Raw genomic sequence first — 12,478 nt, forward strand, 5'->3', positions numbered from 1 at the left:
CAAGTGTTACATTATATCCATCTCATTACAACTCTGAAGAGTGTCACAAGGATACAAAGCTCTCGCGCTAACTGGTCGTTTGTCACACACTCTTCAATGGTTTTCGTATTACCCTGACACAAATGGGGCAATGCGATCTTCAGCTAACTTCCCCTCTAGTTAAATATTAAACGCTATGAAACATAAATGAGCCAATCCAGCTATTTAAAGTAATGCAATTGGCTCAAGTACTCATCAAATTGTCTGTGACATTTGAATGTGGAAATTATCCAAGTATTTTAGCAAATCTGTTAAAAAGTGATAAATTAGCAAACATGACGTAATAGATGAGACAAGACATTTAATACACAAAACATCAAATAATTTATAAAATATTACTAATACTTACTGATGCTTGTTCTGGTTTTTTTACCTCCAAAAATGAAGGCGAGTGACTGCATTGTGGAACCAATGGTTACTGTTATGTCCCTTTTGGAAATGTAGGCCTATTTAATTATTAAAATGATTAGAAATACAGTCTGAAATATTTCGATTTGAGAAATTATCAATGATAAAACACCTTATATAATATGACGCTGACATCCAGGGGAAACCTGGCAAAATCTGCTCAAACTAAAATATTACAATTTACTGCTATGTGCTACTGTAAAGATAAAACAGGATCATTATTATTTTCTTCTTTATACTTTGCAGTTGTGGCTTTATCGGATAAGTTATGTGTCGTGGGTCTAAATTTCCCCGTTTTGCACTTCAGGGCCCAGTTTTTCAAAAGTAATCCAGTGGGATTTCGGATCACGGATTGGATCAAATCTTGGAAATGAGCTTTTTTAAAAGCAAAAGAGGGATTCCGAACTACAATCAGATCATGTAATCCGATCTAACATTTGATCTGGATCAAACCTGCCATTTAGGTTTTTCAAAACTTTTGACTCGGTTTGGGATCTATTTGATTAAAAAACAGGATTATCCTGATCCATTCAGAAGGGTGGATTCAGTTGTGATTTTTCAAACCAATGTTTGCTGATGATATATCCATCATATAACGTTCCTCAGCTACAAAACAGGCTGGTGACGGCTATGTGTTGCTTCTAGAAAAAAGTGCAGATGGAAATACATCTCCTAAAGGCAGAGATGGAAAGAGCTGCTATTTGTCCTGTAAATTATTTTGACTATTGGATAGTATTATTTTTGTTTATTTATTTAACATTTGAACTAAATAAGGGATGTAAAATGTTTCTGTTTATTACAGTGTTTCTGTTTCTCACAATTAAAAAAAACAATGGCTATTTGTGGCTCTGGTAAACAGGATTAGGTAATCCTGAAATTTGGTATTTAGATCACAGTGATCCAATCCAATGTTCCTTTAAAAAACTGGCATGAAAGTAAAATGGATCACATGATCCTGGATACCATAATATAGGATTTCCAAATCCGGATCAATTTGATCCAGATTAATATTTTTGAAAAACTGGGCCCAGAAGACAATTCGGATAAGAATTACACGATTGGTTTATGGCATATCTATCAGGTTGTAATAATATTAATACTAAGTTAACATCAAATGATGTGACGACGCCCAAACAAGTATTTTATCGTGAATTTTAAAAGTGGAGGCGTTGCTCCAAAGTGCGCGAATGTTTACTGCACGCCGGAACTACTGATTCACTCAACTGAACCAAGTCGGACGAATTTCGTCAGCACGCCGCTTGAACTTTCACCCCGGCGTTTTCTTTTGTTTTGATATCGGAGATCATTACTTCGCTCCACCAAACATCGTTTCCCAATGACATTGACATTGTCCTAAATAATCCACTGAGCATGTTTCAGGCCCGCCAGTTTGATCTCAGATGTAACGTTTAAGATGTGTTTGACAGAAATGGCTAAAACAGGCGTGATAACTCGCTTCCGTTAGCTGAGCATCACCATGGAGCTTGACTCGATCAGATTGTTCTTCTAATGTCTGCATAGAAACGATTGCCATTCAGTACTCCCAACAATCGAGTGTGTTTTTAATTTTTCTGACACATTTATAAAGGTAAGAGTTGTTAGTTGGTTTGTAAAATACTGTGTAATGATTGGGGAAATCCGAGCAATGTCAACATTCAATCGCTATCATAACAACGCCTTTGAAAGTTACCCTGCCAACTGGATAACAGCCAGACTAGTTGAATTGTGTTGTATTTAACTAGTTTATAACTGTGACAAGTTTTACTATCACTTATGGATGGCAATAAATGTGGAATTAGACTATTTGATATATGCAACGTAGGTAGAAGCGATTAGTTTTCTGAAGTGTAAATCTCTGCTCATGGGGGCCTGTTTTATCAAACTGAGCTTTCCTTGTAAACTTTTTTTAATGCTATTAAAGACATCTTGTCACAATTATTTTATTGTTATATAACATGACAATGAAATGCGTAAATCAAGTTGGTTTTATTTACAGCTTGTTTGTACGTTTTAAGACAACAAAGGAAGACGGCAGATCTTTCAATGGGCGAAGAGAAGCCAGAGACATTGGATTTTGTGAAGGACTTTCAGGAGTACCTGAGTCAGCAGACCCAACATGTCAACATGATATCGGGCTCAGTCATTGGAGTTAAAGAAGGAGATGAGATCCAAGGAGGTAATGTATAGAGAGAACATACATAGCTGTTATTGAATTTAAGTGCTTGATTTGGATTTGTTTGAAAATCTGCAACCTCTGAAAAATCTCTCAATGTGTTAAAACTTTTATGTTTTCATAGGGTTTTTAGTTTTTAAAGCATTTGAAATTGTATATATTTTGATTAGCTGATTTTAGTGTGCTGAATGCAAAACATGTTAATTTATGCTGGAGTAAAATAACTGATTCAGGTGTTCTATGTGAGTCTTTATTTTCTGTTTGATGTGTACATTAAAGATCTTGGCCAGAATGGTCTGGAGCACCCGGCAGTGGATATTTCCTTGGAGGACAGTTCAGGGATGTTGGTTGATGGCTTTGAGAGAACATACGATGGTAAACTAAAGTGCCGCTACTGTAATTATGCCACAAGGGGCACTGCACGGCTGATAGAGCACATTCGCATACACACAGGTAAGAACAAATTTTTCCCCAATTTACATTACTTTTTTTTCCTACGGTGTCTGTGCATTTTAGTCTCGAGAGTCATCAGTTTCGTTTTAGAAGACAGGTTTGCCATAGTTATGCAAAACATGGAATGTAAATGTCTGTGGATTCATTTTGTAATTGTAATTTTCATGTCATGATTGTTATGGAAGAGTAGGATTTTAGAAGTACTTCACTGCATTTCATCAACTAGATTTTGTATAGAATAAAATCTCAAAACCAATGTGATAACATTCGTCTATTTTATGGTGATCTGTTAATATTGGAAACCTGCTTCAGTCTCTATAAATTTATCATATTGGTTTACGTCAATCATGAATGATATGAAGGTCATGCAAATTCCTTTACTAAAATATACGAATCTTAATAAAAAATGTCCCCTTTCTTTTTCAACTCCAGGTGAAAAACCCCATAGATGCCACCTGTGTCCTTTCGCCTCAGCGTACGAGCGCCACCTTGAGGCGCACATGCGCTCTCACACGGGTGAGAAGCCCTACAAGTGTGAGCTCTGTTCTTTCCGATGCAGTGACCGCAGTAACCTTTCTCATCACCGTCGTCGTAGACACAAACTCCTACCCATGAAAGGTGCGCGGTCCTCTCTCTCTCACCGAAAGATGCTAAGTGTCCTGCAGAAGAGAGGAAGCTCTCTGGGTTATGGTCGCCGCCTGCTCATCAACCTCAGCCCTCCATCCATGGTGTTGCAGAAGCCCGGTTCTGAGCAGCACCACTTGGGTGACTTCAGTCATGATTTACCTTCTCATGCCCATCTCCATCAAGAAGCCTATAATGGCCTAGGAAAAGATCCACAGGCTAGTGGATCAATGGGAGGTGGCTCCAGGGAGCACCAGGACATGGTATTGGACAACCCACTGAACCAGCTTTCCACTTTGGCAGGTCAACTCGCCAGCATCCCACCGGAAGCTCATGGAGCCCCAGTATCTCCTGGAGCCGAATCTCTGCCGGATGAGAAACCAACATTTCTCGTCCAGCAGCCTGTAATGGCACCTGCTGCTGTCTCTGTCAGTGCAGCCCAAGCTTCCTCTCCCATCACCCCGGAACCCAGACCGGCTGCGCACAGCGGCTGTAGCCCAGGTGTGGGGCCCTGCAGTGAGAGAACCAGCACTCCTAGTGGCACAAACAGCCAGCCGGGAACACCCACCAGAGTACAAGATCCCCAGATGCTTCACCACTGCCCCCACTGTCATATATATTTTCCCGACAACATCCTCTACACCATCCACATGGGTTGCCATGGTTATGAGCACCCTTTTCAGTGTAACATTTGTGGACACAGATGCAGGAACAGTTATGACTTTGCTTGTCACTTTGCAAGAGGCCAGCACAAACAGTGACAGCTCTGAGTGGTACTGGCCCTTTTTTCCCATTTTACATGAAAATGAAGTTGAAGTGTTTGTAACATTCCAAAGACAATATTAGGTGACCAGGCTTTGTGTAAATATGTAATTTTCTTTTGTCAATAAAGCACATGTGGAGTGTACACTTCGGAGAAAAGGACAGAAGATATCAAAAGACATGTCTAATTCAAGGGCCTGAGATTTGACACGGCTGACGTGCCACAATATTTAAAAGTGCCAGAGTTTAGTTATCAGTGCCTACAGATGGTTTCCAAAAGTTGAGACTATCAAAAGTCTGGATTTAAAATTTGTTTTGAAGTTATGAATTCATGCAGCAAACATTTTCATTAGAAGTTTTATTGCTCTTCTGTTTCAGTATAAGCAAAAATGTAATTGCCAGATTTGATCATTCTGATCCTATTTTATTTATTAAAAGGTATTAATAAGGTAAATTATTAACAATATTGATTGCTTACTGGTTGAGACCTGTATTATTATTTAATTGAATCAAACATATTAGTATAGTGTAGGTAAGTGTCCCATAAGATTGTTGTCCACATCTCAGTGGCCTGAGATTTACATGATACACTAGCTATTAAAAGCAGTGTTGAGACTTGTGTTTGAGGAGTGAGATCACACTGTTTAAAACTACCTTCTCTCTCATTACAACCACCAGTGCCATGCTGTAGATGTAGTTTGTAATGTTTTTGGAAATGTCTGTGGTGCTACAATAAAAACGTTTCATATGCCTGTCTGCATAGTGAAGTTATCAGATAAGTATTGTATAACATGTTTTAGTGAATTTGATGTTTAATGTCAATAAAACTGAATATATGTTGTGTACTATGTTATTTGAATTTTTTGTTACACCATAATAGGTTCCAGTATCTTGTTTTTTGACGTCTTGCAGTGTGGGTATTCATTACTCAATACTCCTGATGTGTGCGCGCACTTGGATGGGTTAATGCAGAGGACAAACAGTATAGATTAATCTCCTCAAGCACCACCAATGTGTCAATTGGTAAATATGGGGATGATTAGGAGGCCATGATGCATGACATGGTTGCTACTCTTATTAGAATGGGGCATCCTGGAATCAGGACCTCGGTTTTACGTCGCATGTGAAGGACGGTCTTTATTGACAGTATAATGTCCCCTTCACTATACTGGGGCATTATGACCCACTTAGACTTCAGGCTTAGATTTAGACTTTAGGAGCCACTTAGCTTCACTAACATCTCTTCCAGCATCAACCTAGTTTTCCCAGCAGGTCTCCAATCCAGGTACTGACCAGGCTCAGCCCTGCTTAGCTCAAGTGGTCAACCAGTGTTGGGCTAGAGGGTGATATGGCTGCTAGCTATTATTTAAATTGTACTGAATTGTGTCGTACTCCTGTCGTTTTCACCCACTGTAAATAAAAAGCATTTAGAAATTTACTGTGATAAAGTTGGCAGTTTCTTTTTCATCCAAAGCAATTTACAGTGCATTCAAGGTTTTTTGTATCAGTAAGTACTCCGGGAATCGCAAACACAACATTTGCTAACACCAAGGATTTTTATATAAATATAGATTATAATTCGTTTTCTAACTTCATCATGCTTATTGTTATTACATTTGAATTGTAGGGAGAAGAAACAGGTAAACTTGTTTATGATGTTTTAATCTGATTTCATTTGGTTTATAACATTGATAATAAACATACATATTATGCGTATACATTTATTAAAATTAAATTATATTAGTAATTAGAAATATTTAAAATCATTTAGAGTCCTAGCAAATTAAAGACTAAGAGGAGATTCGGAAAGTGTAAATGAATTTTTGTATTAAGATTTATCCTCAGCAGTAGATAATGCTTTAAAATCATTATTTTAACAGATTATTTTGGTGAAATTACGCTCACTGAGTAACTTGTGTACGTTAAAATAAATGATTCCTATGATTGTTCTTCATCAATTTTAAAGTAATGTTAAACACCTAAAATTAAGACAGTCTCCAGTCTTCAATGTGAGTCTTCGTTCTATCAAAACATTTTACAGTAAATCAACTTGAAACGTGGAAAATGATGACAGGCATACTGATATTTTTAGTAATGCTTTAATGAATTAAAATACTTATACAGATACAATACAGATCTTAGGACCTGATATATATTAAACTGATCAGAATGATAATTATAATATTGATTGGTGATGATAAAATCACTGAGCTGTCTCGTTCCTATCAGACGGTTGAAGCAATGGCTTCTCTCCTACAGACAACAGAAACGTATCACTGTAACAGTGTCATACAGGAAAGCATTAAAACACCATACACACAAATGTTATAAAGTTAAGCCCTTTTTAAATTGCGTTGTTAAAACATGACACTTATGTTGTGAGATGGAAAAAGCAATACGAATTGTCACGGTCAATGACAACCATAAATACAGTAAATCAAAGTAAACACCAAGACAAAAAAACTACACTTAGAAATTATGTTTCCACCGACCTCTAAGTTTGATTGGCCCCAGTGTCACAGTGCTGGTATGATGGTTGGTTTCAAGGGACCTCCTTCGACGTGACTGGCAACCTCTGCGACAACGAGAGTTGGCATCATTATCTGGGCAGATGATCACCTTACACTGCAGGTACACAAACGCGTGAGTCCGAAGGAACTTAAAACCCTTGAAACTGAACCGAGCATAGTCGAACTGACCACTGGTGTAGGAAACATATGTGCTGTCTCTAGGACATCTTTAAAATAAAAGAGGAGGAGAAAAATTCAAATCAGTTTCATAACGGTTTCTCAAACAATTATACATTAACAGATTTAAAATATACCACATTCTCAAAGGTTTGGTTTACCCATTACGCAGCAGATCATAGGAGCGCGTTTTGAAGTCATAGGGATCTGGAGATGTTACGCAGGTGTCAAGGAAGAGATCTAGGGTGTTGTCATCTCTGTCTAACTTCACTTGAGCATACATGTCCTGATTGAGGTTGACCAGATATGGAGAGTCATAAATTTTTTTTTGGAAACTGCTGGAGGTGTAGAAGGCGATGCTGGCATTGAAGCGACCCGTTCCTGTGATGTTGGCACTGATACTCTCTCTGGCATGGTAAAAAATCTGCACAATTGTGTCCGGCTCCATTCTGCAGCCCACACGTAACAGAAACTGTGACTGACGGGTGATTTCTCCCGACTGAGACTGAGACGCCCGCACGTTGTTGGTGTAAGTTACATAACCATTCATCATCTTAAAACAGAGTAACAGACTTTAAATAATGTTATACTGTATAGTACACAGAACATTTAAATACATTTATCAGTCTATCTCTACACATATTAAGACATGGATCTTTTCTAACAGCATAGCCAGTTATCGTGCTGTCCTGCTGAAACCACGGATGTCCAGATTCGCTGTTTTTCCAACCTGATTTCGCAGGAATTCTGATGTGTTTTTTTGTGAATGGTAAGAAAAATTTGCAATTTCTAGAAAAAATGCAATTCTGAAACACTGACACTGTGTTGATCGTACCTCTTTGCCGGTCCCACACGTGTCGAGAGAGAAGCGGAACACAACCTCACTACTGCTAATGTTGGGTCTGCACTGATGGTCATCCACATAAAGGTCATTTCCATTGAAGCCAAGCGAGTTAAGATATGATGTTTGAAAGACAATAACCATGTTGTCTGAAGCACAGTCCACGCGACCTGCAGAGCGAAACAATTTGGGCTTTTATGCTTATTAGAATTGATCTAGCTTTCATATGTACTACAGTACTTCAAGACATTTTCTTCCCAGGACATCACCTTGATTTTCAGTCAGAGAGCTTGTAAATAGGGCTTTAAAACCATGATTGACACCAGACGAATCGGTCCTGAAGAGGACAGTCAAGAATCGAGATGAAGAGTGAAACGCCTGGTGAGTGGTGTCATTGAAGCAGACCCGTCCCAGCTCTCGATGACTAACAGAAGAGCCATCGTGCACAGAGATGTAGTCACAGCTACAGCAACGCTCCAGTCTGAAAAAAACAGAAACATGCAGAATGATTTTGTTTGCGCTAATTGACACAAGACGAAATCCTCCAATAGTACTCCTTACACAATTTTGTAAATGATACATTTATTTTAGTTAAAGCAAAGTTGTGGGTTAAAGATGATATCACTAACATTGCAACATCTGCCAAAGCTGAATTCCCACTTACTGTACATCAGCAAATGACAGGAAGATCCTCTGTCCTGACTGAGCAGAGAGGTACCACACACAATAGGCGTTGTCATAGTAATTGCTCGGGTATTTGGGGCTTGAAAACATCCCAGAACCATACAGGTGTCCTCCACACTCAGGGTGATTCTCTGGAGACGGGAAGAAAGCAATGACATTGAAGCAGTCGTATTTAATGTCACACTATAAGAATCATTGACAGGTTTTTTAAAACTTTTTCTCCCATTCTCATCTCATTAGGCATCATAAATATAAAACGTCACCTGTTGCCGGCTCTGCAGTTGTCATTGAGCAGTAACCTGTGTTAGGAGAGGAAATAAAACTTAATCAGTATGCATTGATATATTCATCTGAATGGATATTCCTGTGTGCATCTGTTCAAAAAGAACTCACTGTCATAGTCATAGCAACAGTTTCCATAGTAGCGACAGTCGTAACTGCATGAACAGCTCCCAAGATGATATCCACAGTTGTACCGGCAGGAGGGGGAAGCTATAGAGACAATAGATTATACTCATGATGTCATCCATATACTGTATGTGTGATGTACCGTACAACTAGGCCATTTAAATATATTATAAATATTGTATCATTTTAGTTTGAAGTGCAAAACTGGCCTGCTTACTGAACCTACTGTACAAAAGGGTTTAACATTCTACCAATCGTATTTAATGTCACACCGTAAGAATCATTGACAGGTTTCTTAAAATTTTTCTCCCATTCCCATTTAATATCATTAGCAATCCTAAATAAAAATGTCACCTGTTGCTGGCTCTGTGGTTGTCATTGAGCAGTAACCTGTGTTAAGAGAGGAAATAAAACTAAATCAGTATGCATTGATATATTCAAATTAATTTGTTAATGGATATTCATGTGTGCATCTGTTAAAGAAGAACTCACTGTCATAGTCATAGCAACAGTTTCCATAGTTGCGACAGTCGTCTCTGCATGAACAGCTTCCAAGATGATATCCACAGCTGTACCGGCAGGAGGGGGAAGCTATAGAGACAATAGATTATACTCATGATGTCATCCATATACTGTATGTGTGATGTACCGTACAACTAGGCCATTTAAATATATTTTACATATTGTACAATTTTAGTTTAAAGTGCAAACTGGCCTGCTTACTGGACCTCTGTACAAAAGGGTTTAACATTCAACCAATCGTATTTAATGTCACACCGTAAGAATCATTGACAGGTTTCTTCTACTTTTTCTCCCATTCCCATTTAATATCATTATTAGGCATCATAAATAAAAACGTCACCTGTTGCTGGCTCTGTGGTTGTCATTGAGCAGTAACCTGTGTTAAGAGAGGAAATAAAACTAAATCAGTATGTATTGATATATTGAAATTCATTTGTGAATGGATATTCATGTATACATCTGTTAAAGAAGAACTCACTGTCATAGTCATAGCAACAGTTTCCATAGTAGAGACAGTTGTAACTGCATGAACAGCTTCCAAGATGATATCCACAGTTGTACCTGCAGGAGGGGGAAGCTGTAGAGACAATAGATTATACTCATGATGTCATCCATGTAGTGTATGTGTGAATTACCGTTCAATTAGGCCATTTAAATGTATGATACATATTGTACACTTTTAGTTTTAAGTGCAAAACTGGCCTGCTTACTGGACCTCTGTAGAAAAGGTGTTAACATTCAACCAATCGTAATTAATGTCACACCGTAAGAATCATTGACAGGTTTCTTTAAATTTTTCTCCCATTCCCATTTAATATAATTAGGCATCATAAATAAAAACGTCACCTGTTGCTGGCTCTGTGGTTGTCATTGAGCAGTAACCTGTGTTAAGAGAGGAAATAAAACTAAATCAGTATGCATTGATATATTCAAATTAATTATTAATTAAGATATTCATGTGTGCATCTGTTAAAGAAGAACTCACTGTCATAGTCATAGCAACAGTTTCCATAGTAGCGACAGTCGTCTCTGCATGAACAGCTTCCAAGATGATATCCACAGTTGTACCTGCAGGAGTGGGAAGCTATAGAGACAATAGATTATACTCATGATGTCATCCATATATGTGTACTGTACTGTACATTAGCATACTATATATATATTGTATAAATTGAGTTTGAAGGGCAAAACTGGCCTGCTTACTAAACCTACTGTAAAAAATGGTTTAACATTCATCCGATCATAATTAATAGCACACTGTAAGCATAATTATTTTATCATTCCCTTTAATATAAAGTCATTGAACTGAAGAAAAAAAAACAGCACCTGGTGATGTCACATCAGTTGTTGTTGTTGAGCAGTAACCTGTGTTGAGAGATGAGAAAAAACAGAATCATCATATTCAAAGTCATGTATGCCATCATTGATATAGTAGATTTCAATTTATTTCTGGAAATATAATGACTCATGTTCTCCAAAGATTTGTGTCTGTAAAACAAGAACTCACTGTCATAGTCATAGCAACAGTTTCCATAGTAGAAACAATCGTCTCTGCATGAACAGCTTCCAAAATTATATCCACAGTTGTACCTGCACGAGTAGGAAGCTATGGAGACAATAGATTATACTTGTGATGTCATTGATATGTGTGATGTAGACAATATTCGGCATTACTACATACAGTATATATTTTATCGATTGAATTGCAATATTAAAACAAACAAAATTTGTAAACAGTTTTAGGACTATTGCGATTTGATATCATCAATGTCATTGAACTGTAAGAAAGTGGTACCTGTTGTAATGTCAGTTGTTACTGCTGTAGATGAGCAGTAATCTGTGTTAAGAGAAGAACAAAATAATTTATTTAAAGTCAAGTACAGTATGTCAACGGTGTGACAGTAGAATTGATATGAATGCTGTTAATACAATATCCCATGTGCTTCATGCATGACAGATTTGATCTTGGTTCCTGTCTCAAGATGAACTTACTGTCAAAGTCATGACAACAGTTTCCATAGTACTGACATGAGCTTGAGCATGAACAGCTGCCAAAGTCATAATCGCAACTATTCCAGCAGGAAGCTGTGGAAGTGAAAATAGTTTTTATATGTGTTCTGTTCAGTATATCTCAATAACTCTATCATCATACAGAAAGGCAAAAAAGAACAATGCCGTTCTTGCAAAAAATAAAAAATAAAACCTCAGATACCTGCAAAGGGATCCATTGTTGTTGATCCTGAACAAAATAAAATATATCATGTGAATTTATATTTTCACATTACATCAGAATAATGATGAAACACCTAATGTTGTAGAATATTTACCTGTATCCCATGACCATCCATCTGCAATAGAAAATGCTGTAAAACATAGACATTTAATGTACCATTTCTCTCAATAACTGTTATATTTTAAGTACCATTGCTATACATCAAACGTTGAAGTTAAACTGATTTTCAAGCTGTTTTGCATGACTCTGAAAGTTTCTGCAATGTTATTGACTGCCTTTCTTACCATTAGCAGAGAGAAGCACACAGAGAAGCACAGCCAGAGAACCCATCTTTCTCCTTAGGACAGATTTGGCTTTAAGGTTTTAATCATCGCTTTTATAGTCAAAATCAGCCTTACAAGGATTTCCTTATAACGTGCTAACTGCCAACATCCTGGAGTCTGGAACATAAAAATGCAAAATGACTGCATAATCGTGGAAAAGACACAGCTGGATGATCCACCTTTTAATAATTCAAAGATTTATATGTTGACACAAAGTTTATGATGATTTATTACACGGCTCGTTGGAATGTTTGATGCTGATTGGCATTTGCGAAATTTGCAAAGTTTTTTTTGCAATTAAATATAAATATGTCTTTAAAT

General features: G+C 37.5%; 1 protein-coding gene across 2 annotated transcripts; it reads left to right on the plus strand.

Annotated features, from left to right (window-relative positions):
• The first annotated feature begins 1,713 nt into the window (after positions 1 to 1,713).
• ikzf5 (IKAROS family zinc finger 5) lies at positions 1,714 to 5,307 on the plus strand. Of its 2 annotated transcripts, none has more exons than XM_056767811.1 (4): positions 1,714 to 2,035; positions 2,444 to 2,623; positions 2,900 to 3,073; positions 3,506 to 5,307. In XM_056767811.1, the coding sequence occupies exons 2-4, from the start codon at positions 2,491 to 2,493 to the stop codon at positions 4,456 to 4,458; spliced, it is 1,260 nt and encodes a 419-aa protein (XP_056623789.1). In that variant the 5' UTR covers positions 1,714 to 2,035; positions 2,444 to 2,490; the 3' UTR covers positions 4,459 to 5,307. The 2 variants fall into 2 exon arrangements, with proteins under 2 accessions (XP_056623789.1, XP_056623790.1); XM_056767812.1 differs by having other exon boundaries at positions 2,463 to 2,623.
• Positions 5,308 to 12,478: the final 7,171 nt, after the last annotated feature.

The sequence above is a fragment of the Triplophysa dalaica genome, chromosome 15 (assembly GCF_015846415.1).
Source record: "Triplophysa dalaica isolate WHDGS20190420 chromosome 15, ASM1584641v1, whole genome shotgun sequence".
Classification (NCBI taxonomy): Eukaryota; Metazoa; Chordata; class Actinopteri; order Cypriniformes; family Nemacheilidae; genus Triplophysa; species Triplophysa dalaica.